At 40.3% G+C, this 27,680-nt stretch overlaps 1 protein-coding gene and 1 pseudogene across 1 annotated transcript; one reads left to right on the plus strand and one right to left on the minus strand.

Moving 5' to 3' along the window:
- Positions 1 to 8,627: 8,627 nt before the first annotated feature.
- Positions 8,628 to 9,379, plus strand: LOC140762208 (uncharacterized; annotated as a pseudogene).
- A 10,547-nt stretch (positions 9,380 to 19,926) lies between these two features.
- On the minus strand, positions 19,927 to 20,858 carry LOC140762799 (chaperone protein dnaJ 11, chloroplastic-like). The gene has a single exon (XM_073100752.1). It carries the CDS (start codon positions 20,817 to 20,819, stop codon positions 20,283 to 20,285), a length of 537 nt encoding a protein of 178 aa, XP_072956853.1. The 5' UTR covers positions 20,820 to 20,858; the 3' UTR covers positions 19,927 to 20,282.
- Between the last annotated feature and the right edge of the window lie 6,822 nt (positions 20,859 to 27,680).

Below are 27,680 nucleotides of genomic sequence, written 5' to 3' on the forward strand. Positions count from 1 at the left end.
AGCTCCCTGCCAAGCTACAACTCAAAGGAAAAGGCCACGATCTTCCACCCATGGCAGCTGAAGGTGCAGATGTGGCTGGACATCGAGGAGAAGAAGTTGAGGAGCAACAACACGTGGAGGACACGAAGGCCGAAATCTCCCTCGACGCCTATTCGGGGACAGCCGCGCCAAAGACCTTGCGGGTGAACGGTGTAATCAAGAAAACCACAGTGAGAATCTTGATTGACACCGGGTCCACCCACAACTTCATTGACATGAGGCTCCTTAGGAAGATTGGGCTCGAGTCGGAACCCACGGAAGGGTTCGATGTGACGATTGGAGATGGCACCACCTTGCGAGCAGATTCTATTTGTGGAGGTGCAGAATTGAAGGTGCAAGGCCAAACTTTCACATTGGATCTTTATCCATTGGCCTTGCAAGGTGCCGATATTGTTTTAGGGACCCAATGGCTTCGGAGCTTGGGGCCCGTGACCTTTGATTTTACAAGCCTCACATTGACTTTTTGGAGAGATGATCAGAGAGTGTTGTTGGATGGAAGTAAACCGCTGCTTGAACTTCCAAAAGAAAGGGAGCTCGCTTCTTTCTCGGCACCCACTTTTCCTTTCTTTTCAGATCTACGAAGAGCCAGTGCAGAGGATAGTGATCTGGTCCGACTCATGGAGGAGTTGAGAGAGAACCCCTCAAGCAACCCCGAGCACGAGGAGCGCAATGGGTTAGTACTAGAGCACGGGCGAATCAAGGTACCCCGAAACGAAGAGCTACGGAGGCTATTGATGGCACACTTCCATGATACTCCTATAGCAGGTCATGAAGGGGTATTACGTACTTACAAGCGGCTGGCCCAAAACTGTACTTGGACTGGGATGAAGACGGACGTGAAGAAGTATGTGCGTGAATGTCAAATCTGCCAACGAGCCAAATCGGAGGCACTCAAGCCTAGCGGGCTACTGCAACCACTACCGATACCAGAGCGTATTTGGGAGGATATCTCCATGGACTTCATCGAGGGGCTGCCAGAAGTTCGAGGACAATCGGTGGTGTTTGTTGTGGTGGATAGACTGAGCAAGTATGCACATTTCATAACATTGTCTCACCCGTTTTCAGCAAAAAGGGTTGCTGAAATTTTTGTTCGGGAAGTGGCACGCTTGCATGGGATGCCTAGGACGATCGTGTCAGACCGGGATCGCATCTTCATAAGTGAGTTTTGGTCCGAGTTCTTCAGATTGCAAGGGACTCAAATCAATCTTAGTTCAGCATATCACCCCGAGACGGATGGCCAAACCGAGGTGGTGAATCATGGACTAGAGCAATACTTGCGATGCTTTGTGGCGGATCGACCAAAGGATTGGGTCAAATTTCTTCCCTGGGCTGAGTGGTCATACAATACCGCTCATCACTCAAGCATTGGCATGACCCCATTTGAGGCGGTTTATGGGCGCACTCCCCCTGTCTTGCGTGCCTACGATAGACTCGCGGCGACGGATAGGACTGAGCTTGACTTGGAGCTTGCTGATCGAGATGAAACATTGAGACGGCTCAAGACTCACCTAGCCACAGCACAAAACCGCATGAAGCAAACGCATGACAAAGGCAGACGTGAGCGAGAATTTGAGGTTGATCAATTGGTGTTCGTTCGAGCTCAACCGTATCGACAATCCACATTGAGGCCAATTTTGAACCAAAAGTTGGGATACAAGTACTATGGTCCGTACCGAGTGCTACAACGAATCGGTCCAGTAGCTTACCGATTGGACCTACCTGAAGGAACCAGGATACATCCCGTCTTCCATGTCTCGGCATTGAAGGCCCAGATCGGGCCTAACCATGTAGTGGGTTCGACCTTACCCGAACCAATGGAGGAAGATGGCTCCAATGAGCCGGTTCGAGTCCTAAGTCGTAGGAGAAGACGCCAAGGATCCAGATTAGAGACTGAAGTGCTGATTGAGTGGCTGGGCAAACCTACTGACGAGTCTACATGGGAGCTAGAGACAGACATCATGGATCGCTTCCCAAATTTCAAACCTTGAGGACAAGGTTGCGGAAGCGTGGTGGATTAATACGATTCGGACTTCACCGACGTCGTCTCGAGTTTGGATTTACCTTAGGATAAGATTGAGTTTTAGGATAAGATTGAGTTTTAGGATAAGATTGAGTTTTAGGATAAGATTGAGTTTTAGGATAAGATTGTGTTTTAGGATAAGATTGAGTTTTAGGATAAGATTGTGTTTTAGGATAAGATTGAGTTGTTGGTTAGCCTATAAAAGTATGTGTAGGGCAACCAAAATTATGATTGATTATTGAGAATTGAGTTTGCCTTGCCTCCTTCATCTTCTTCGCTCCCGTTCCCTCAATCTCCCCGGCAACGCCGCTTCTAATCTCCCTCGACAGGCCAATCACCCTAGTCCCTTAGGAGTGGCCCTCTTCTCCCCCTTCTTCCAATTTATCCATCGCTATCTCTAACCTTTCCATCATCCATAACCCTTCCACCATCACTTTTACACCGGTGCCACCCCATCAACACCGGCCCTCCACAATCCACCATTACCCAGGATTTCGTGCCTTCATCCACGGAATCCAAAAACAGAGTATCCTGACGTTCGTCCACTAAACGAACGATATCTCGAGATCCCCAACTCCGATTCGCCTGAAACTAGATCCGTTGGAAAGCTCTTTTCCGGGCCTACAACATATCACAATTTCACAGCGATCCAACGGCGGGATATTTCGGGATCTGATCTCAAAGTTCCGTGTAAGATCGTATTAATCTTGAATCAGAGCCTATAGCCGAGGAAGGATCGTAACAAGCTGGTATCAGAGCCATAGCACCAAAAGAGGGTTCGTATCAGCATTGGAGCAGTTTGATGCAAGAGGGCAGACCCGTGGCGTATATGAGCAAGGCATTGTCAAACCAATCGCAACAGCTATCCACCTACGAGCGCGAAATGCTAGTGATTCTACACGCCGTCACCAAATGGCGACCCTACTTAATTGGCCAACGGTTTACTATCCGCACGGACCAGCGTAGCTTACCCTACTTCATGGAGCAACGTGTGCACACCCCAGCCCAACAATGATGGGTCACGAAACTCCTTGGGTATGACTACGAATTAGTCTACAAAAAGGGGATTGAGAATCGAGCGACCGATGCTCTTTCGCGCCAACCGGACACGAGTGAGCTTGCCTCTTTCTCACCACCAACATTTCCTATACCTTCAGATATGTGGGGAACCAATGCAGAAGATCATATCATGGAGGAGCTTGAGTCAGAGTTCAAAGATCGCTTCCCAAATTTCAAACCTTGAGGACAAGGTTGCGGAAGCGTGGTGGATTGATACGATTCGGACTTCACCGACGTCGTCTCGAGCATGGATTCACTTTAGGAGTGTTTTTATTTCATGTTTTAGTGTTTAATTTCCATTAAAATAAGTTTTCTTTAAGTCGCGTTCGAACGCGGATGGAGTGAGTTCGAATGTGGTTTGTGAACGGGGTTGTGAACGTGGGTGAAGAGAGTGCACTGTGTGTTCGAACGCGGTGCGTTCGAATGCACTGTGAATACCTGCATCACATTCGCAAATACCGAGAGGTGCGTTCGATCATGCGTTCGAACGCGGTCGGGCGAGTTCGAACGCGGTCAGCAAAAATTGTATTTTTAGGGCTAATTTTGAGTTGTTGGTTAGCCTTTAAAAGGATGTGGATGGCAACCAAAGTCATTATTGATTATTGAATATTGAGATTGAGTTTTGCCCTGCCTCCTTCGCCTTCTTCGCTCCCGTTCCCTCAATCCCCGGCGACGCCGCTTCTAACCTCCCTCGACCGGCCAATCACCCTAGTACCTTAGGGGTGGCCCTCTCCTCCCCCTTCTTCCAATCTATCCAACACTTGCTCTAACCCTTCCATCAACCATAACCCTTCCACCACCACTTTTTACCGGTGCCACCCCATTAACGTCGGTCCTCCACCATCCACCGTTACCTAAGATCACGTGCCTCCATCCACGGATCCAAAACAGATCATCCTGATGTTCGTCCACTAAACGAACGATATCTCGAGATCCCCAACCCCGATTTGTTGGAAAGCTCTTTTACGAGGCTGTAATATATCAAAATTTCACGTCGATCCGACGGCGGCATATTTTGGGATCTTATTTCAAAGTTTCGTGTCAGATCTAGTCCAGATTAAGAAATTGGAAGAGATCGAACCTTAGCCTAAGGGGAGATCGTATCAATTTGGTATCAGAGCTCCATAGCCCGAGGCGTGATCGTATCAAATTTCAAAATATATTCAAGACATAGAATATGATAATCAAATGAAATAAGTCATACACAGATCAATCAAATCATCAAAAGCATATTATAATCAATTCGAATGCATCACTCAAACTTAAATTAATCTTTATTGATCATAACGATATGCATATGCAAGATGATCATAGATAACATGAATCAATCTTCTTAAACAAACTTTCCTATATAAACAATGATGCAACACAGTAGTCAAACCGACTTAGTATTGAAATTTTGCACTTTTCGACTTATTCTCCATAACATAACAGGAATTTTTCCTGTAATTTTTTTTACTGAAACATATATGTGCAATGATGGCTTTCACACATGAGTAAGTAGCCATTTTCTTGTAGTACAAATCAACAATGTGCAAGAAGAAATTCACATATGTCATTTTTTTTTAAATTTGCAAATAATGTACTGAGTCAAACTAGACTCTAAACAAGACGGCTTTCACACTAACTCATTGTAACCCTTTTTATTAATCTTTTATGAACAAATTTTTGATGACTAAGCATGAGGTCAAACTGTGGAAATCAAGGTTAATAGTGAGCTATTTAAAAAAATAATTCATGATATCATGCTCACTCAAGAATACACATACGTTATGAGTGCATTAAAATTAGTTTCATTATAATAGAAGTCGAGGGAGTGACAAAATCAAAATTGATACAATATACTACAAGATGACAAAATTGACTATAATAACTCATAATCAAGAGAAAAATCATATTTTTATGTCAAGTGTATATTATTGAATCTAGGAGTGCATCAAATTTTTTTTATAACAAAAACTCTCGACAAATCTAAAACTAAAACCAAAGAAAATTTTCGAGTAAAAGAAAACCTAAAAAAAACGAAACGAAAGAAACTCGCAAACTAAAAAGAACACATATCCCAATAAAATCAGTCCAAAGCACAAATCCCTAAAGAAGTATGAAGATACTCAAATCTCTATAAATCCAAAGGTTTTGTAAACAAATCTTTTCCTAGTTTGGTAGTTGTACTCATAGGAGTTCTAGCATGTTTTGCATTGTTACATTTCAGATTATGTGAAGTTTTAACAACATAGCAATTATCAGATGTTCTAGATTCAAAACATATAACATTACCATCATGATCTAGAATAGTACAATTATTTTTGGAGAATTTTATCTCATAACCTTCATCAAAAAATTGACTAATACTTAGTAGATTTGCTTTTAAGCCCTTAACATAAAAAATATTTTCAAGAATAGGAACACCTAGAGTACTTACCTTTCCTTTACCTATTACCTTAGATGAGTTACCATCTCCAAATGTCACAACTCCCCCTTCATGTTCTTTGAGATTAGAAAATAAGGATTTGTCGCCTGACATATGTCTTGAACAGCCACTGTCTAAATACCACAAGTCAGAATTTAAAGCTTTTAAGGCAGTATGTACAACATAACATTTCAAGTCACTTTTCTTGACCCATATGGTCTTTGTTTTCATCCCATAAATGAAATCACTTCTAGGTTTTTGCAAAAATTTACAATGGGGTTGAATATGCCCTAGAATGCTGCAATGAAAGTATGTTGGAACAAACCATTTTCTACTCACCTTTTGTCGAGGAGTATGACTAAAGTTTACCTTTGGTGCCGTTGAAGAGTTTCCAGTTTGTTGATTGAACTTCAGTTTAGAGACATTTATCCAGAATTGTTTTCAAAAAGCGGTCGATGACCTCAGGTTTTTTTCCTTTTGTATACCTGTAGAAATAAAGACAGTTTTATTATTATTTGAATTACTAGTGTATCCAATACCATACCTGTCTTTTCAAAAAATCTGAGCTTTTAATATCTCGTCAAGTTTATTCTTCCCTTTAAGAAATGTCGCTTCCTTCTGCAATCGCTCTAGTTCAATTTCATCAGCCTTCATTTTATTTTTCGCATTGTCAAGTTGTTCAGAATGGTCTTTGACACGTTCAAGTTCCAATTTGTATATCTCCTCAAATTGATTTCTTTCTGGTTCGATTACCTTGAGTCGTTGAAGTAGTCTAAGATTGCTTTTCTTGAGTTTAAACGACTCCAGGTATAAGTCATTATATGTCTTTTGAATTTCAAATTCATCTTCCTCAGTTGGTAACATATCAAGATCATCTGTACTATCAGTATCAACAACAAAGTCAATATTAAGTAGAGAAAAGGCAAAGGCTACAAAGTTTTCTTCATCTTTTTCAGAATCATCATCAGATTCATCTGAGTCATCCCAAGTAACTTTCATAGCTTTACCCTTCCTCTTTAGATGATTAGGGCATTCTTGTGCGATGTGTCCAAAACCAGAACATTCAAAACATCGAATTTCATTCTCAGAATTCTTATTTTTCTGTTTGACATTGTTGTTGCTCACACCTGTATTCGAACTCACAGAATTCTTCTTTTTCACAAAAGCTTTGCTTTTCTCAAGTTTTTTAGCATTCAACCTGTTTGGCTTTCGAAAGAATTTATTGAACTTTTTGACAAACATAGTCAACATCTCAACATCTAAATCACCTTCATCATCAGACTCCTCTAAATTTTGTTCAACTGTAGATAGGGCCATCCCTTTGGACTTCCTTGGTTTTGAAAGACTGGACTCAAATGTTTGTAGATTTCCTACCAATTGTTCAACTTTCATAGAATCGATATTCTTACTTTCCTTAATAGTTGTAACTTTCGCCTGAAACCTTTCTGGAAGAGACCTAAGGATCTTACGGACAATTCTGTTTTCAGGAATTTTCTCTCCAAGGTTGAAACTAGAGTTGACTATATCACTCAGCTTTGCATAGAACTCATCAAATGTCTCATTCTCCTCCATACGTAAGGTTTCAAAACTAGTAGTCAACCTCTGAAGTTTCGAAAGTTTTACAGCCATAGTTCCTTCATGAGTTGTTTCTAAGATCATCTAGGCTTCTTTTGCTATTTCACAAGTAGAAATTTTTCTAAATTTTTTCGAGGAAACAGAACTAAAAATTGCATTTATTGCTTTGCTATTCCAGCCAACTTTTTCATAATCTGTTTTATCCCATGACTCAATCGGTTTCTCAATGAACTCATCATTCACCATGTACATTGGTGGACTCCAACTGTTCACAATGGCCATCCATACTCGCTCATCTATAGACTTTAAATAAGCTCTCATTCTGGCTTTCCAATATCCATAATTTAATCCATTTAGAATAGGAGGTCTAATAGATGAGGGTCTATCTCTATGAAAATTCATGCCTATCTAATCTCTCTCAAAGAGTGAGAGAACCTACTCTGATACCAATTGAAAAAACCCCTAGACACACATATATATCTAACCTTTAGGCAATGATATCGTTCATTCGCTTAAGTAAAAGTCGGAAGAAATATTAAAAACGAAAGTAGAGATGAATGCCAAGATTTTAACGTGGAAAAACCCAAAACGGGAAAAGAACCACGGATCCAATCTCGGATCAAAACCAATCACTATGATAATAGCAGTTACAAGACTGACTCACAAAACAACCCGTCGATCCAAACAACTTTGTTCCTCTCAGTCTTGATCGCTAGAACCCACGATTCACTGCTTCTTGTGATTAAAGTCCAATCTCAGTAGCCCTCGAGATTGTCTTTCGTCTAGATAGCCCTTAAGATGAAAGATTAAATTCTTGTAGATGAGTAGAACCTTGTTCGTTGAAGAACCGATGTAGCCTCAAGAAGCCTCCTTCAATAATCTTCTTCAACCACCCTAGAGATAGGGCATTACAATCCTTATATATGATCTTCAAGATAGAGTCAAATCTGAGTCTTATCCGTACTCACGAAAGTCCAATATTCTTAAACTTTGTTGGTGCATTCGAATGCGGCACGGGTGCGTTCGAACGGCATGACTTAATCTCAAGTGCGTTCGAACGGGCTCGAGTGCGTTCGAACGTGACAGCTTGAATTTTTCAGGATGCGTTCGAACGCGTTTGTGAACGCAGCTCTCAGTCTGTGTGAACGCAGTACCCGTGTTCGAATGCGTTTGTGAATGCTGCTCTCGATCTGTGTGAACACAGTACCCGTGTTCGAACGCGTTTGTGAACGCGACTCTTTGTCTGTGTGAACGCAGTACCCGCGTTCGAGCGCGTTTGTGAACGCACCGCGTTCGAACGCATTTGTGAACGCGGTGTGAACTCAACAGCTTTTCTCCAATAAACTTGCAATTCTTCAAACCAGAGATATTCTAGACTTGTGTAAAGCTCATATATATGTAAAAAATACACTTAGAATATTTTGTACACAATTGCCAACAATTAAAAACCTAACAAGATCTTTAGGTACCAAATTACAGTTTAGCACAGCTTATCATACTCAAACCGACGGCCTGTCAAAACGGATGATCCAGACATTGGAGGACATGTTGCGTGCTTCAGTTGCTGATTTTGGACTTAGCTGGGATAGGCATCTTCCTTTGATTGAATTTGCCTATAATAATAGTTATCACTCCAGCATCGGGATGCCTCCATATGAGGCTTTATTTGGTCGGAGATGCTAGACACCTATCAGTTGGGATGAAGTAGGGGAGCGGAAGATAGAGAGCTCAGAGTTGATCCAGGAAACCATTGACAAAGTCCGAAAAGTACGTGAGCATTTGCGAGCAGCCCAGAGTCGACAAAAGAGCTATGCTGATTGTCAATGTCGAGACCTAGAATTTCAGGTTGGAGATAGAGTTTTCCTCAAGGTCTCACCTTGGAAAGGAGTTGTCCGATTTGGGAGGAAGGACAAGTTGAGCCCTCGATACATTGGACCTTATGAGATATTGAAGCGGATAGGGACAGTTGCATACCGTGTGGATCTACCTTCAGTGTTGTCTCAAATTCACAATGTTTTCCATGTGTCAGTATTGATGAAATATTTACATGATCCCTCCCATGTGTTGAAAGAGGAACATATTCAGCTAAAGAAGGATTTGTCTTATGAGGAGCAGCCCATTCGGATCATTGATAGATGTGCGAAAGTGCTTCGGAGAAGAAACATACCACGGTCAAAGTTCTTTGGCGAAATCATGGAGTAGAGGAAGCTACTTGGGAGCTTGACTAGGATATCCAGTCCACTTATCCACACTTACTAGATAACTCCAGTACGTAATTTCGAGGACGAAATTTTTATTTTGTTGGGAGTAGTTGTAACACCCGTATTAAAAAAAATGTTAGCGCACACACCATGCGCATGCACTCTAATCGCAGTGCACGCACTTGGCACGTGCGCTGACTCCTCCTTCCCCCTCCCCCACCTCTCGTAGTCAATTGCGAGAGGTGGGAGAGAAGTGCGTCGGAGTGGAGTTAACTCCACTCTTTTGCCCTCTCCACCTCTTCTCTATTTAATCTCCACTCCTTCCCCTCGAGTTTTCTTTTTTCGCAACTTCCTCTTCTTCGCTCTTCCCTTCTCTTTTTTCTCTCCCGAGCCACCAAAGTTCTCATCGCGGGCAGCAAGTCACTGGAGCGCCGGCAATCAACCAAAACCCCCTCACCTCAATCCTCAGATTCAATATTGTGTGGGAAGGATCTTGAAATTCAAGAAGGGCCGACTAATTAGGAGAGTAAGATGGATTCCAGAAATATTCCACGCGAGTAGAATTCTATAATAGTCTTGTTATATTATATAATATTATATTAGCGATCTCATCTGAGGTCGATAGTTGGTGGAGCATTTAGGTGATTACACTGCCCTAGTTGGAGACTAGACTAGTATGATATTAGAAAAGATGATTGAAAGGTAGGGATTGTAGTTCTAGCGGTACTCGAGAACGTAGGGTTAGGGCGTCTATCGAGCTGTGTGCTCTTATCAGCCGTATGTGATGATTTTGCTCTATGCGATGATTACTAGAGCGGTGTTGATGAGCCTATGACTAGGGTCCTTAGTCTGATAGCCACAGACAACTGGTCATATGCAGCGTCGCCAGGCATGTATGGGCGATAATACCGCTAGTTGACTAGTCCCCCTCAATTTTTATGGTTCTTTGTGAGATATGTTATTGTGACTCGACTTCTGTGTGGATTTCTATGTAAAATGAGCTATAATGATGAAAGTTATTAAAAGTCATAATGTACACTTTCCCTGACATGATTTGAGTTGCATTATTTTTATTTATCATGTAATATTTTTAGATTATTATAGATTTTATTTGTTGGGCCCCGTGCTCACCGTCATTTTGGTGGAAATATTTCAGAGCTGATTTTGGATGATGCGAATATCGAGGAGTAGCAGATTCATTCCTCTATTTTAGTATTTGTTTATTCTATTATTTTTAATTGGACTTAACCCCTACGAGGGTATTTATGTTTTAAAGTTTGTGTTGGACTTGTATTCCTAGAGGCTTGTTGAGGCCTGTGATATTGTAATTCTGGATTATTTGTTGGATTATTATGATATTTCTTGACTTATTCAGATACTTGGTGAGAATAACGTGGAAATTCTCCACGTGAGGAACACGTGAATTTTAGAAGTGGGTGTTTAACTAAGAGTATGATCCACTTCTCCTTTTTCATCTAGCTTTATGTTTTGTCCCACTACCACTGCCATCTTCCACCTTTCATATCCCTAACCTTAGCCATAACTCCATTATCCAACCCTTGACTTTTATTTAGTATTTCCACCATATCTCTTGATATACTCATCTAATTGACTTGATTCTTACTGTGTTGAATACTTTAGAGGGATTATCTGTCAGAATTTTAGGTTGTTTGGACAGTTAGATTGGTCAGAATTGATCTTTAAATTTTGTGTTCAAATATGTCCAAACACTAATGCAAATTAGGTCAAGCTGGTTTGTATCAGTAGTATGCAAGTAATGGAGGGGCTTTGCCAATTAATTCAGTTTATGGGAATAAAGATGTCAAACTCTGACCCGAGAGAAGGCAAGTTGCTTGAGTGAGAAGAAGATCAGTTCGACTAAAGCAAGTCAAGATATAAACTTTATGCTTTTGTATATGAGTATGCTATAAAAACTTAAATGGGATAGGCAAAAAAAATAAGGGAAAATTGATACCATCTCCCTTCGAAGAGGTCTAATCTAACTCGCAGTAGGTTCTAGAAAAAAAATAAGGGCAAAAATTTTGAGAGATGCTGTGGAAGTTCTACTAGTTTGTTGTTCTTGAAATTTAGATATGTTTTAGCCTTAGAAGAGAGCTTTGGATCTAATGTCATGAGATTTGAATGGCTAGATATGGAGATATCATTGAATCAATGGACAAAGGTCAAAGAGACAGACTTGTGGAACAAAAGTCCGAACTGGTTTTGGGGTCCATGGTGGAGGCTTGGTGCTAGTTGATAATAATCATTTTAAGGGTCTGAATCAAAAAACGCCAAATCTGAAGTTAATACTCGCAAAATTAGGCCAGAGCATAACATTTTATTTCAAAGGTGGACTTGGACATGTAAATAATCAAAATCGATGAGAAGAATAAGAAGAAAATGATGGTGATGTTGGATTGGGTGAAAGATCTGGATACGTAGATGATAACCCAGGGTGAAGGTTACGTGGTAGATGATGGTGGGTTGCCAAAGGATGGTTAATAGAGTGTGTAGGGATACAATTAATCATTGTGAGGGTGGAGGGACGAAGAGAGAGAAGTAGGTTGGTCTCAAGGACGAGGAGAACAATTAGATGAAGGAGATCTAGAAGTTAGACGAGAGAATTGAGGGAGAATAGAGCTCTAGAGGGTTGGAGGAATGATAGGTTACGGAACGATTCCTTCAAGATCTAAATTTATTATAGAAAATAGTCTGCATAACTGAGTAAAATATTCTCTCGTAATCAGAAAATTACGAAACCAAGTGGAATCGATCCGTAACTTCCTGATCTACGTTTTTTGTATTTACGCCCTTTACAGATTCAAACTACAATAGGGACAAAAATATGATATAGTGCGGATGATGGTGATGGTGACGGGTGGAGTGGATGTCAGGGTTATGGATGATAATATAGATAAGAATGGATGGTTGATGTTGTTAAGGGATAAAGACAAAGGGGAAGAAGTGGATCAAATCCCAAGGAAGAGGGAGGACTCGATAGACGAGGGAGATTAGAAGTTAGGAGAGACCTTGCCAATTGTAGAGGTGGTAGGTTGGTTAAGAGGGAGGAGAAAGATTAGGGTAGAGAGAAGATAAAGAGGCAAGAAACCAATATTCCCAAAGCATAATGATTTTGGCTGCCATCCACATCTTTATAGAGGCTAAACAACAAGCCAAAATAATAATTATTAATCTTAATTCTAGTGGACTACCATCGATCACATTCGAATGAACAAAAGATGTTCTCTGTCAATGCGAACATGACGCAGATGTTCGAACGTGGTGTTCGAACGCACCCAACCGCGTTCGAACGTGCATTTCACGTTCTCTATTTTTACGAACCTAATGCAGGCGCTCACAAAAGCGTTTGAATGCCCCCAACCATGTTTGAACGCAACCTACAAAAAATTTATTTTAATGAAAATAAATAACTAATGCAATAAAAAAAGACTCTAACTAAGTGTATCAGCTCACCACGCTTCCCTAACTTATTCTCAAGGTGTAAAGTTGAGGAAACGCTCTAAGATATCCATCTCCAACTCCCATGTGGCCTCATTGGATGGCTTCCCAAGCCACTCAGCTAGAATTTCCATCTCTAATTTGGTACCATGATATCGTCGGCGCCTCGCAAGTACACTGATAGGCTCTAATACCACTTGATAGGCTCTCATACCAAATTGATGCACTCTGATACCAATTGATAGGCTCTGATATCAAATGATAAAATCTGATACCAAATTGATAAGCTCTGATACCAAATTGATAGGATCTGGAACCAAAAGATCGACTACGGAATAATTCTTTAAGATCTGAATTTATTGTAGGAAGCAGTCTGCGCAATCGTGGAAAAATATTTATCAGATATTCTTTGGTCATTAGAAAATTACGAAACCAATTGGGTTGGATCTCAACTTCCTAGTCTACAATTTTTGTATTTACACTCTTCACAGATTTGAACTGTAGCATAGATGAAAACACAGAATAACGTGGGTGATGGTGGTGGTGACGGGTGGAGTGGATGTTAGGGTTATGAAGATGAAGGTGGATTGTGGAAGTGATTAAGGAAAGTAGACAAAGGGAACAAAGTGCTCGACATCCCAAATAAGAGGGGTGGCTCGACTGTCGAGGGAGAATAGAAGCGAGGAGAAACCTTACCAATGGTAGAAGTGGAAGAATGGTGAAGAAGGAGGAGGGAGAAATCTAGAGAGAAGATAGAAGGTAAGAAATTAAGAATCCAATAGCATAATGAAGTTGGCTGTCATTTACATATTTATAGAGGCTAGCCAACAAGTCCTAAAATAATATAAAACCCTAATTCTAAAGGATTCCTGTCGATCGCGTTCGAATGCGCCCGATTGCGTTCGAACGCACTCAGAAAAGCCCCTTCTCTATATTTGCGAATGCGACATAAGCGTTTGAACGTGAGTATTCGAACTCGCCCGACCGCGTTCGAACGTGAGCATTCAAACTCGCCCGATTCCGTTCGAACGCGAGCGTTCACAAAGGCGTTCACAAGGGCGTTCGAACGCAACTCCACCTACGTTCGAATGCGACCTACAGAAATTTTATTTTAATGAAAATAAACACCTAATGCAATAAGAAAAGATCCTAACTAAGTGTATCAACCCACCATGCTTCCCCCACCTTGCCGTTAAGGTGAAAAGTCGGTCTATCGTAAGTGAAAAGAGAAGATATCTTTGAGATAACTTCATTTTGCACATATGGATACCGATATGGCCTCACGTTCGCCGGTGTAGCCTCTGGTACAATCTCTATACGATGGTCTGCCGCTCTCCTCGGTGGCAACTCCTACTTTCAGAAAAGTTATGTAATAAATTAGATAATTCAAGAGTAGTACCTGAACTTATTTGAGGCTCCTCTCCTGCTGGTCCTAACTGAAGAAAATAGGCCAAATCATACACATAAGGCAGCCCCACCATAGGCTGCATCGTAGGAATCGGCGAAGACCAAACACCATCAAACCGCACATTTTTGTTTCCTTGTTTATATTTCATCCACATGCTCCGGAAATCAAATGTGATGGGTCCCAAACTCTGTAACCACTGAGCACCAAGGATAATATCCGCTCCTCGTAGCGCTAACGGATACATGTCCACAATGATGTCATGTCCTTATACCCGTATATCGATCCGGCGACACAAGCTCTCCGCCCTAAGCTTTGTGCCGTCTCCAATAGCAATGTCAAATCCCGTGGTCAGTTCGGCATCCAAACCCAATCTCCTCACTAGCCTATCGCCTAGAAAGTTATGTGTACTCTCCGAATCGATGAGAATATGCACACAATGCTTTCTAACAAGTCTATATACTCGTAACGTCCTAGGCGCGGAAGTACCCGAATATGCATGCATCGATATTTTAGCTTGGATATCTTCCTCCACGCCCTCCTCCACAGTCTCCTCTGGACACTCTCCATCATCAACTACCTTATCATTCTCCTCAGGACCATCGATAAGCATCACACTCCTAATCGGTTTAGAACACCGATGATTGGGGGTGAAATACTCATCACATCGAAAGCAAAGGCCCTTCGCTCTTTGCTCCTTCACCTGGGCAGGTGTGAGAGTTCGAACGGGGGGTCTAGTGCCTCTTCTAATGTCGGAAGAAGGTCTCGAAGGTGGTCGTGGTCTAGTAGTCACAGCCGCTGTTTTTGAAACCGTAAAATTTCTAGCCGACATTCTAGGTGCAAACCGCCCATCTCAGTTGCACCAATTGATTTTCGCTGCCATCTTTAGAGCCCTATGCTTTTATTCCATCTTCACGACCTTCTCAAAGGCCTCCTCAAGAGTAGTAGGACATAGAGCACAAACATCTGCTTATATCTCCTCTCGCAGCCCTGAAATAAATGTACTCATCAATATACGTTCGGGTCAGGGTGGCTCACAACGACTACTAACTCTTTCAAACTCAGCTTAATGTGACAGCAAAATCTTCATATGCCGCTGTCTCAAATCTGTGTGTAATCCTCCTACAAAAATCAGCCCATCCAATAAATCCACCACCATGAATAACTAATCTATACCAATACAATGTCGTTCTTTGGAGGTGAAAACTTGCCATCTGGACTTTTGCATCTTCCAATGTATCTTGATAATTAAATTATTGTTCAACTTAAAACACCCAATCCATTGGATCACCGCCTTAGAATTTTGGAAAGTCCAAGCGTGCGGTTCGCCCCTGAATAGCATTGTCAGGTTCATGAAAGATCCTTGGTTCAGGTCTAAACCTTTGTGCATATTGATCACCTTCTCTAAATCTTCAAGCACGTTCATCACCAATTTCATAGGGATCAACCTCATCCTTATAGTGCCAATCCTCCTCATCGACGAAACGCACCGGTGCCGCACGCCTCTCGAATTCCACCACCGCCAGTCTTGGGTTTTATAAGGTAGGTGGGGGACGATGTGAAGGCATACGTAGGACGGGATCATTGACACTCATATGACGCACCTGGACTTGTGGGGTATCGGTTCGATGAGGTCCCACCACTGGTACTTCTTAAAACTTTGTTCGTTGTCGATGAGATGACAAACCCATTTGATTCATGACATATTCCTTGAATTCATTGTGATCCTTTTGTATGTTGTCAACTCTATGCAACAATATTTAGAACATGCTCCTTAGTTCATCCATATTCGAATCCATGGACATTTGTTGACTCAGTCCTACCGTGATCGCTCCAAAGGATTTGGCCTCACGGTTAGGATCATTGTGTATTGAGTCCTCCCTTGTCGGTGTGCTTTCCATAGGTCTCCTTGTTGATGTCATCTTCTTTATTTCAACCATTAATGGAGGTCTGAGGTTCGCCTGCTCTGATACCAATTGATAGGTTCTAATACTAGATGATAAGCTCTAATACCAATTGATAGGCTCTGATACCAATTTGATAGGCTCTGATACCACTTGATAGGCTCTGATACCAAATTGATGTGCTCTGATACCAATTGATAGGCTCTGATACCAAATAATAGGATCTGATACCAAATTGATAAGCTCTGATACCAAATTGGTAGGCTCTAATATCAAGAACTGTAACAACCCACCATGCTTCCCTCACCTTATCCTCAAGGTGCAAAGTGAGGAAATGATCCATTAGGTCATCCTTCATCTCCCAAACCGCCTTGTTAGTGGTCCGTGTAAGCCACTCCACTAGAAACTCTGTTTTTACGCTCCGGTGATAATACCTTCGGCTCCTCAAAGAGGACCGAAAATTCCTAGGGAAGATCAGCCAAATCATCAGCTATACCTACCACCCGGTATGTCTCCTCAAGCTCGATAAGAGCCAACTGCATCAAATAGGCCTGGTCAGTGATGCTCGATAAGCCTCAAAATGGCTGCAAGGATACACCCTGATGTAGTCAAATGCCATCAAGCCGCATTTGCTTGCTGTTGTGCTCGAAGGTAAGGCATATCTCACCAACTTTAAAAGTGACTAGCCCCAAGATCTGTAGCCACATCCCCCATTACGATGTCTGCTCCTTGGAGTGTAATTGGATACAAATCCATAACAAAAGAATGTCCTTAAACTCATACCTAAATATCACTGCAAATACTGTTAGCTTGGAGCATTGTCTCATCACCAATAGTGACATCCAATCCTATCATCGGTTTGAAAGTGAGCTAGATCTTCTAAACTAGCTGCTCATCTAGGAAGTTGTGGGTACTCCCCGTGACAATAAGGATACTCACGTATGCTTCCTAATGATGTTGTCCGCCCATAGGGTCGTCAACAATGTTGTGGCTCCTAAGGAGGCATGTAACGAGATGCCTACTCGTATCTCCTCCAAGTCTAACAAGATGCATTATTCTTAGGATTATATTTTGTTATTTTGATTGTTAGGTTAGCCTCTAAATATGTGAAAAGCAGCCTCATTGAACCTGTCGAAGATTATTAACATTCTCCTTCCTGTCTCTCCCTTGTCTCTTTCTCCTACTTCTATCTCCTTCCTCCCATGACAACCATTATTGGAAGTTGTCTGTTTCCTCCCTTTATCTAACCGTGGCTCCTTGCCTATCAAGAATTGATCCAATATCTTCCTCCTAGTCTAGCTTTAAATTTTATCCCCACTATCATTGCCATCACCATCTTTCTAAATCCTAACTCTCACTATTATCCTATCTTCCACCTTCCATGTCCATCTAGCTACCTATAGATCCCCGGTTAATACTTTTTCCACAACTTTTGATCTACACGTCCGAACATCATGATTCCCAGTTGCATTTTATTCTTAACACCCAAGAGAATAATCTACTAGAATCTTACATCTTTTGAACTATTAGATCGGCCAGTACTTGTCTTTTAAAGTTTTGGTTCCAAATTTGTCTAGAGTTGATCATTGTTGTGATCACAACCACCCTAAGGTGATCGTATCAGTTTGGTTATGCAAATTAAACATTATGCAATTTCACTTAATATATGCTTAATCCTCACTTATTACTAGTTAATTATGAAAAAGTATTGTAAATCTACAAAATTAAGCAAGTATGGAATTAAAGAAGAAAACTAGTATTAATACATATTTAATCTACACTTACTACACCTCACATGAATTTTAGTAAATGGCAGCCCTAGGTAGAACCACTTTCACTATCTTCATTTCCATCTCAGACAAACTACAATTAATACTTAATTTATTATAATTTTGAAGTCGATAATAATAAGTTCGTTAAGATAGAATGCTGTTAGAAGTTTAAAATCTATTGTCTTCTCTGAAAGGTATTGTTCCTTTTTTAGAAGGGAAAACTAGCATCCGTGCTTGATCTCTCTTTCTATTCCCAAGAGTTAAGTAAGGGAGTACTTCGGGTCAAAACTGAGAGCCAAAATTTGGTAAAACAGATAAACGAGAAACCGTATTGGTTTTCCATTCAACTCGAGTATTTTAAATTTTACTACTTGAAATTATTTGTTATTAAAGAAATATGAGATTTTTTATTTACACAAAAATTAAAAAAGTAGCTTTTCATTTGAGTTAACAATTTGAGCCCTGGTCCTTTATATATAAACCACAATATTAAGTGTGCCAACCAACCTCCAATTGCCACTAGTTTGCCTAGTCCACCATAGTTGTCAAAAAAATCGAGCTGGCTCAAGCTCGGCTTGAAAAGTTTGATAAGTTTGGCTTCAAACTAGGCTGAGCTAAGCTTAATCTTGAAACTAGACTCGAAATAAAATTTGAGCCAAGCTTGATCCTGAATATATACATAGTTTTCTGACACAATTATCTTTATTGCTTATAATTTATATTTTGATTGCTTATAGTTTCTAACACAATAATCTTTATTACTTGTAATTTATATTTTGGTAACATTATATAGTTAAATTAGATTTTATTTTATGCTTGATTCAAGCCTAAATCAATTCAAGCTTGCTCAGGCTCGAAAATAGCTTAAATTGTTAACTTAAAATTGTTAATTGTGCAGTTCGTTTAAGCTCGAGCTCAGCTCGAGTTCAAAATATGCTAAAAAATGGCTCAAATTGATAACTTAAAATTGCTAATTGCGTAGCTCGTTTAAGCTCGAGCTCGGCTCAAGTTTGAAATATGCTGAAAATTGGCTCAAATTGAAATTATTTCAATTCAAGCTTTATCACAGAGCTAGGTTCAAAATTAATTTCAATCCAAGCTCGATAAAGCTTAGCTCGGCTACACCCGTACTGTTTGATACATATTCAAATATTTTTATTTATAAAAATAAAATAAAGAGTGTCGATCACCTTCAAGCAGTTTTATGATACGACTCGATTAGATTAGATCTACTCGCGACATTAGGTTCATTGGGATGAGCCTATTTATCTAGTTTAATTTTTGCTTGAAAAAATAAAGCATTTTGTTCGAGGGCGTGCGAACGCCAAGCACCATGTTCGGACGGGTTATGTGAACTCTTACACGCTTTCACAAAAATAGAGGATGGGCGATCGAGCGCGTTCAAACGCACCGCGACGAGAGTTATTAGTTTATTAGGGTTTTAATTTGGTTGTTTAGATCACAAGCGTGAGCCTCTACAAATATATGGAGGAAACTCTAGTTTGAGTTTATCTAATAATTGGAACGGCATTATTGCCCTTATCTCCCTCCTTCTTGCTCTAGCTATTGGCACCTTCTCCCACCTCCTTTTTTTCTACCGCTCAAGTCGTTGGTCGGCTTACTCTCCTAATCCATTTCTTCTATAGTAACTTGTCCCGCTTTACACCAAAAGAGCTCTCCTAGCAACTATCTAGCCATTAAAAGACTAACAAGTTAGAGTTCATCCGACCTTCGATCACTGTTCGGCCGAAATCTCAAGATCTAGCCATTCAAACCCTACAATCTTGAATTCTTCGAAAGCTCTCTTCAAAGGTGACAACATATCCAAAATTCAGCAAGATCTAACAACTAGATCCTCTGCAATTCTCTTCGAAAGTCACGTCCTCAAATTGTTCTAAAATCGTTACCAATAGAATCAAACCAGTTCGTAACATTTTATTACAAATATAAACAAATAAAAGTTTGAGAAATGAAGTGAAATTTAAAACAAAATTGTAGCCAATGGCAACCTTCGCTGAAAAAACAGAAACATGACAGAAAAGAAGAGAAAAAATAATCTAGGACTACAGTCTGCAGCCAACGAGAAAAAACAGACCAAAATAAGGTTTATATTAATTCGAACTAGGAAAAGCAAAACAGGCCATGACTATAATAAGTGTTTTTGTCGTTTTTTTCCCTTGTACTCTTTGGCATAAATATTATGTTAACAATCTCACAAGCACTCTTGAGGAAAAGAGAAGGGTGAAAAAAGAAAACCCAGAATTTCACAACCATAGCTGTTCTCCCAACCAATAACAAAGCTCGTGATAGAATCCCCAAATTAATAAGCCTACGATCTCTCTTATACGTGGCTAAGCATTCCAATTTTGGTCTCTCTACTAATCATCATCATCATCATCAGTATTATATTCAGCAGTTCACATCCGATCGGACGGCTTTTACCAGCACTGATCAGTCTCCCAGGTCCGGCTACCATGGTAACCAGGGAAGCTTGGCGAGCGCGTAAACACCGGCGACTGCGCCGGCGAAGGCTGAGCGGCGCGGCGGCGGTGTCGGTTTCCAAGCCAGATGAGTTGGCGGTCATAGTCGGCACGTTTGTCGGGGTCGGAAAGGGTAGAATACGCGGAGTGGATCCGCATGAACTCGTCGGGGGAGGCGGCCTTCCGGTCGCCGGCCACGACGTCCGGGTGGCACGTGCGGGCCAGCCTCCGGTAAGCCGCCTTGATATCCGTGGCACTCGATCCGACGGGAACGCCGAGGACGTCGTAAAGGGATGCGAACGAGCTCGCCGGAGGAGCGCCGGCTCCAGAGGAGGTGGTGCGCCCCTCCGCCGCGGCGGAGTATGCGGCGGAGGCGCGAGGGGAGAGAAGGGTCGGGGATGGGGGGCACGAGATGACGGACGGCGAGGGCCGAGAAGGGGCAGCGATCCGGAGGCCGAGGAATTGAGAGGAGACGAGGGAGGGAGGGGAGATCATGAGAGCAGTGATAGATTTCGTCGGGAAGAAAATATTGGGGCAGAGACCTTATTTTATAGAAGGTGGGGTTGTGTGGTTGGGGTTTGCGGTATAAGTAACTGTGGTTAACTCACACAATATCTCTTGAGCAGTAGACAATAATAGAGTCTTAATTAATATTTTTGTGGATAATGGTAACAGAGTTGTGTACTCGGAAGCAGCCAAGGATTGGATCAATTGACCAGTTCTCCTTCTTTAGGACTTTGATGAGTGACCCCTAAGAACTCCTATAGCCATAAGTTCTGAATGCTTCCAGGAGGTATAAAAGTCAAATTTAAACTCCTTTCTGTTAGATATCTTCAACGCGCGATCGAGCATGGAAATAATAGTTGCAGTGACTTTTATTACATACTGACTTGTCTATTCCAGTTTTTCTTTAAAACGAAAATCTATTTACTAGTTAGTAATTTGTTTGAGATTCTAATCCTGGTAAAATGTTATCCAAAGTAGTGCTGGATTCAAAAAGTGGATTTGGTGACGTCTTTACCTTTTATTTTAATGTTATTTTTGGTTCTATACTGACGAGGATTTCGTTCAAGGAGAATTACACTGCTAATGAAGACATTTTGTTTTCTCTTTCCAGGGATGATTAGAACCTCATAAATTACTTGTGACGAAAAATGGAAGATTCGAATCTTTGTCTGTATCTGAAATATTTTGAACCCATTAAATATTTTAGGAGAATAGTGATGATGATATCATATGTACAAATCTCTGATATTGGAGGATCCCGGACGATTTGCTTGTGGCATTGTGGGCTTTAGAGCGAGGGTTTATATATTATTTTTTTTTCTTCTTTTCCTTTTTATATCGAGGACGTGTCATTGAGGGTTAGGTAGTCTCGGTCGGACAACTTGCATTTTTTTGAGTTGTTTTTAAGGACTTGAAGACTCCAATATTGTCAGAAAGCATCAAGGTCTTAAAGAATGAATAACCTTCTGGATTATATATCGTTCTTGTTGTTATTAAGATAGCGACAAATGCAAGATAATAAGATAAATATTGGAAAGATCCAAGAATATAAAACATCCACTAGTTAAATGGTACGAACTAGCCTAATATAATCCGAAACAGTTCTGGACTCGATTAGGCTTACAACTTTCGAAGGGATCTACGAACAATCTAATTGATGGATCGTCCTGAATTTTAGATATGTTGCCGCCTTGAAAAGAGCTTTTCAACTAATCTAAGATTATAAGATTCGAACAGGTAGATCTTGAGATATCGATCGAACAGTGGTCGAAGGTCAATTAACCCTAGCTTGATAACCTTTCAATGGCTAGATAGTTGCTAGGTTAAATCCCTAGTGTGAAGAGGGAGAAGTTGTTGTAGAAGAGGGGCATTATGAGTTAGAGGAAGCCGACCAAAGACTTAGGAGATAGAAGAAGGGAGGTGGGAGAGGGCGCCAATAGCTAAAAATAAGTTGAGAAGGAGATAAAGACTAAAACCAATTTCAATTATCCAAGATAAACTCTAAATAGGGCTTCCTCTATATATTTATAGAGGTTCACCCTAGGACCCATAAACTAAATTGAAAAACCCTAACAAACCAACAACTTTCATTGTGGTGTGTTTGAATGCGCCCAATCGTGTTCGAACACAGAATTTCGGTTCTCTGTCGATGAAAACGTATGCAGGCGTTCGAAAAGTCTGATTCTGTTCGAACGCACAATTTGCGTTATCTGTTTTTATAAACATACGCAGGCATTTACATACCCGTTCAAACGCGGTCCCTGCGTTCGAACGTGCGAGGACAAAAATTATTTTATTACTTTTAACAAAACTCAACTAGATAAATATGGTCATCCCAATAAACATAATGTCGCGAGTGGATCTAATCTGACCAAGTCGTATTAAAGCAATAAAAATTGGAAGATTACAGCATACACGGTGTTCATGTGGGCACTATTTTTGTTAGGTTTTTATTTGTTGGCAATTGTGTACAAAATATTCTAAGTGTATTTTTTACATGTATATGAGCTTTACACAAGCCTAGAATATCTCTGGTCTGAAGAATTGCAAGGTTATTAGAGAAAAGCTGTTGAGTTTACACCGCGTTCACAAACGCGTTCGAACGCGGTGCGTTCACAAACGCGTTCGAACGCGGGCACTGCGTTCACACAGACAGAGAGCTGCGTTCACAAACGAGTTCGAACGCGAAATCTGCGTTCACACAGACAAAGAGCCGCGTTCACAAACGCGTTCGAACGCAGGCACTGCGTTCACACAGACAGAGAGCCGTGTTCACAAACGCGTTCGAACGCAACCTGAAGAATTCAAGCTGTCGCGTTCGAACGCACTCGAGCCCGTTCGAACGCACCAACAAAGTTTAAAAATATTGGACTTTCATGAGTACGGATAAGATTCAGATTTGGCTCTATCTTGAAGATCATGAGTACGGATAAGATTCGGATTTGGCTCTATCTTGAAGAACATGAGTACGGATAAGACTTGGAGTTGGCTCTATCTTGAAGATCATGAATACAGATAAGACTCGGAGTTGGCTCTATCTTGATTTTCGTGAGTACGAATATGACTCGGATTTGTCTCTATCTTGAAGATCATATATAAGGATTGTGAAACCCTATCTCAAGGGGAGTTGAAGAAATATTATTGAAGGAGACTTCTTGAGGCTACATCGATTCTTCAACTAACAATGTTTCACTCATCTATAAGAATTTAATCTTTCGTCTTAAGGGTGATCTAGACGAAAGATCAATCTTGAGGGCTATTGAGATTGGACTTCAATCACAAGAAGCAGTGAATCGTGGGTTCTAGCGATCAAGACTGAGAGAAACAAAGTCGTTTGGATCGACGGGGTGTTTTGTGAGTCAGTCTTGTAACTGCTACTATTATAGTGATTGGTTTTGATCCGAGTTTGGATCCGTGGTTTTTTTCCCGTTTTGGGTTTTTCCACGTTAAAATCTTGGCATTCATCTCTGCTTTCGTTCTTAATATTTCTTCGAACTTTTACTTAAGCGAACGAGAAATATCATTGCCTAGAGGTTAGATACATATGTGTGTTTAGGGATTTATTTTTTCAATTTTTAATTTGCTGAACTGTGACACCGTGAGTTGTATGTGTTTTTGGTTTTGTACTTGTTTTTAACGTTAAGTCAAAGGATGTAATCCTCAAAAGTTAATATTACTTCTTGGTTTTACTCCAACTTTGTTTTGATCTAAAAATATCTTGACATATATCTTATTAGGACAGACCTTTAGAAGAACAAAACTCAGACCTTTCGAGACAAAATTCCCTAGCCAGTTTTGGTTGCTTCCGGGTCTGATTTTGTGTGGGTTTTTGATATTTTTCTCTTCACTAATATAAATCAAAAAGCCCTAGGTCGTTGGTAACTGAAGAAAATATTTTTAAGCCCTACACAAGACTTTGTGGAGTGTTGTTTGAGACAAAGGATTTTAAAGAGTGAGTTCTATGATAGATCTCTAATCACTTATTGATTTTTCTTCATTGTGATGAGTTATTGACTCGAGGGTCACCGAGATAGGTTGTCTTATATTTAGGGTCACTGAAATTAGTTTATTAACTATGAAAAGTAATTCATCATTGGTTCCGACAAGCATGCAATTGATACGATCACTTTGGGACTGAGGTTGGTGCTCAGGACAAATTTGGAATCGGAGTTTGGATAACAATATCAAACGATCTAATCGTCCAAAAGGCCTAACCTCTTGCTCTTGTAGGTTGTTCTCCTAAAAGTAAGGAATCCAACACAACCCTCAATCATGGTAATGGAGGTGTAGATCAGAAGTTTTGGTGGAAATACTGACTGAATGTCAGAAGGTGGCGAGATGGATGTGGAGACCGTTAATGTTTAATAAATCGTAGCTTTATACTATGCGTACATCGCGCAGGAGGGAGGGGTGGTGGTTTGTAATGCCCCCGCTCAGTAGAGGCACGTGCACGCCCACGCGCCCACATGGCACGCGCGATGATTGGTCGGGTAGGGCCCATCACACACAGATATACTCCTGTGAATATATAATCATGACATTATCAAATAAAATCTGCTAATATATCTATGTTCACATAATCCATCACCAAATAAATCATACAATTAACCAAATAAATCCGTTGACATATGAATATCTAAGTCCACAATAATATACACTAGACCACTACATAATATGGCAGGACCCACAAAGGCCACGACAAACCATCAAGATACAACTAATACATTAGTACATTATAATCTGACATGTATTATACAAATCATCGTCTTATATAATAAAGTAAAAATATAACAAACAACAATACAACTCCATTTCTATACAAATTATCATCTATATTGTCTTGCACCTATAGCTCACCTCATCATCCTAAAATATCTTCTCAGCATATCTCAAGTCGCTATCATGTACCACATATCTGAGGGGGTTAGAAAAAAATAAAGAGTCATGAGCAAAATGCTTAGTGAGTAAACTTTACCTCGAATCAATAATGCCAAATAGAAAGTAAATCATGTCCTGAATAATATGAATCACATAGGAGCATCATGTCATTAATGGGTATATGAATATATTTTTAATAATATATAAATAAAATATAGATATCTTATCATAACCGATCAAAATATATAATTATTGACAATATATAAATAAATCTCCATGTCATATCATTATTATAACTCTCTCTCAAATATGACATATATGATACATGTTGACTATGACTATGCTATGATATTAAATGCAACCATAAATGACGTATATTGACTACTCGATAATTAGGTATATCAGATGATAATAAAATCATATGCATTTCTTAACATCTCAATCATCAATATCATCTCTGATTGTTATCATCATACTAGACCACTATACATAGTCAACACTCGGTACTCGGTCTTAACATTATGCCCAAAGGCTTAGAGCATACTTTGCCATCCGCAAAGAGTATCTCAATCATAACCATACCCTGCCATCCACTAAAAGTATCAACATCCATCCAGACCGGACACCATTCTAGCTGATAGAAACACGTGAGTCTAACTTGCCACATATGCCCTAGCAAACGGCATGTGTCTGAATGTCTGTTGCGTACACAAACTAACGACCTTGGACATAAGGCCACAAGTTCGTGACTATGTCGAGCGACCAATCATCTACCAAGCGCGTCTTAACCCTCGCGCCCACTCGGGTATCCTCACGCTTTCTATCAACTATCCTATTAATCAAATTTCATGATTTTCTTCTAAATGACAGATCATATGCATATATCCTGTACGATAACAAGTCAACGCATAACAGGAATTTAGGTGGAACAGGAATTAAGAGAAAAATGATACAATATAGTCTCCAACCATGTAGTCAACATATGCATACCCATGCTAATCTATCACATATATACTTATGCAATAGAGCAACTCGACATAAAATTATAACTGTATAGTTATCTCTAATCATCTCTATTTATCATCATCATACTCATATCCAAGATCAGCATAATTACATGCACGATAAAGATCAACATAATTACATGCATGATAAAAATATGCTCGACGGTAATCATCTCTAGATAAAGTTATATAATAATGCTAGAGGCCAAAATATGCATGTACCTAATATATAATATAACATAATTTGAGAAAGACGTATAAGGGATAAGACTACTCACATATGATTAGAAGACGCAAACCACGTATTCCTCACACTCAGCAATCGAGTGTCAACTTATTACTAATAGAGTCCACAGGGGGTCTCACATAAGGGGTTCGAGATCAGCACTCGGTGGAGGTGGCGACGGTGGGTCCCGGCAGTGACATATATTTGTGTGTGAGAGAGAGAGAGTGAGAGAGAAAGAATGAGAGAGAGATTAAGAGAGAGAGATTAAGAGAGAGAGAGGTGATCGAGGCGTTGACGCTATGGTTGCGGTGCCGGTGAGCCCACCAGAGCTAGATGGCCTAGCCTAGTTGGTTGGGTCGGCGCCACGCCAACATGGCACGAGGCACGTCGTGCCATGCAAAAAAAATTCTTTTCTTTTAAGGATAGGTTGTTACATTTTCCTCCCCCCTATTAAAATTTCGACCTCAAAATTTAAATCACACTGGTACTACAAGAAAATCAACATATCTAGTTCCACTACCTTCTAATCGAATCAACAATGGTGTAATCTCACTTTTTCAGATCCATAACTCATAATTCGTTTACTAATTTAATCATTAATTCCTAACATTACACAACCAGAAGTAAGTGCAATATAAGAATAAATTTCTAGATCTAAGTCGGTCAAGTAATCATACTATATCCATAGACCTCAATAATACCACCGGTCTGCAAGAAATAACATACACTAATTCTGCAATAGAGAAAGTATTGCCATCTATTAATTGTATCACGTTCTACTCCAAAATACCTCAACATGTTTAAATCTATCACTTCTTCTGCTAACTGCAACCATATAGTAATGAAATAACTAATAGGTTACGGAACGATTCCTTCAAGATCTGAATTTATTACAAGAAGCAGTCCATGCAACTGGGGGAAAATATTCACCAAATATTCTCCTATAGTCAGAAAATTACGAAACTAAATGGAATCGATTAGTAACTTCTTGATCTACGTTTTTTGTATTTATATCCTTCACAGATTCGAACTACAAGTGGGACAAAAAATATGATATAATGTGGATGATAGTGGCGGTGACGGGTGGAGTGGATATTAGGGTTATGAATGATAATGGAGATGAGGGTGGATGGATGATGTTGTTTAAGGGATAAAGATAAAGGGGAAGAAGTGGTTGAGATCCCAAGAAAGAGGGATGACTTGACATACGAGGGAGATTAGAAGTTAGGAGAGACCTTGCCA

Source organism: Typha angustifolia, chromosome 7 (genome assembly GCF_048772165.1).
Source record: "Typha angustifolia cultivar Huaian chromosome 7, ASM4877216v1, whole genome shotgun sequence".
NCBI lineage: Eukaryota > Viridiplantae > Streptophyta > Magnoliopsida > Poales > Typhaceae > Typha > Typha angustifolia.

What these genes read in the sequence shown, in the direction of transcription:
- LOC140762799 (XM_073100752.1), bottom strand. Translation starts at nt 20,819, where the DNA reads ATGATCTCCCCTCCCTCCCTCGTCTCCTCTCAATTCCTCGGCCTCCGG.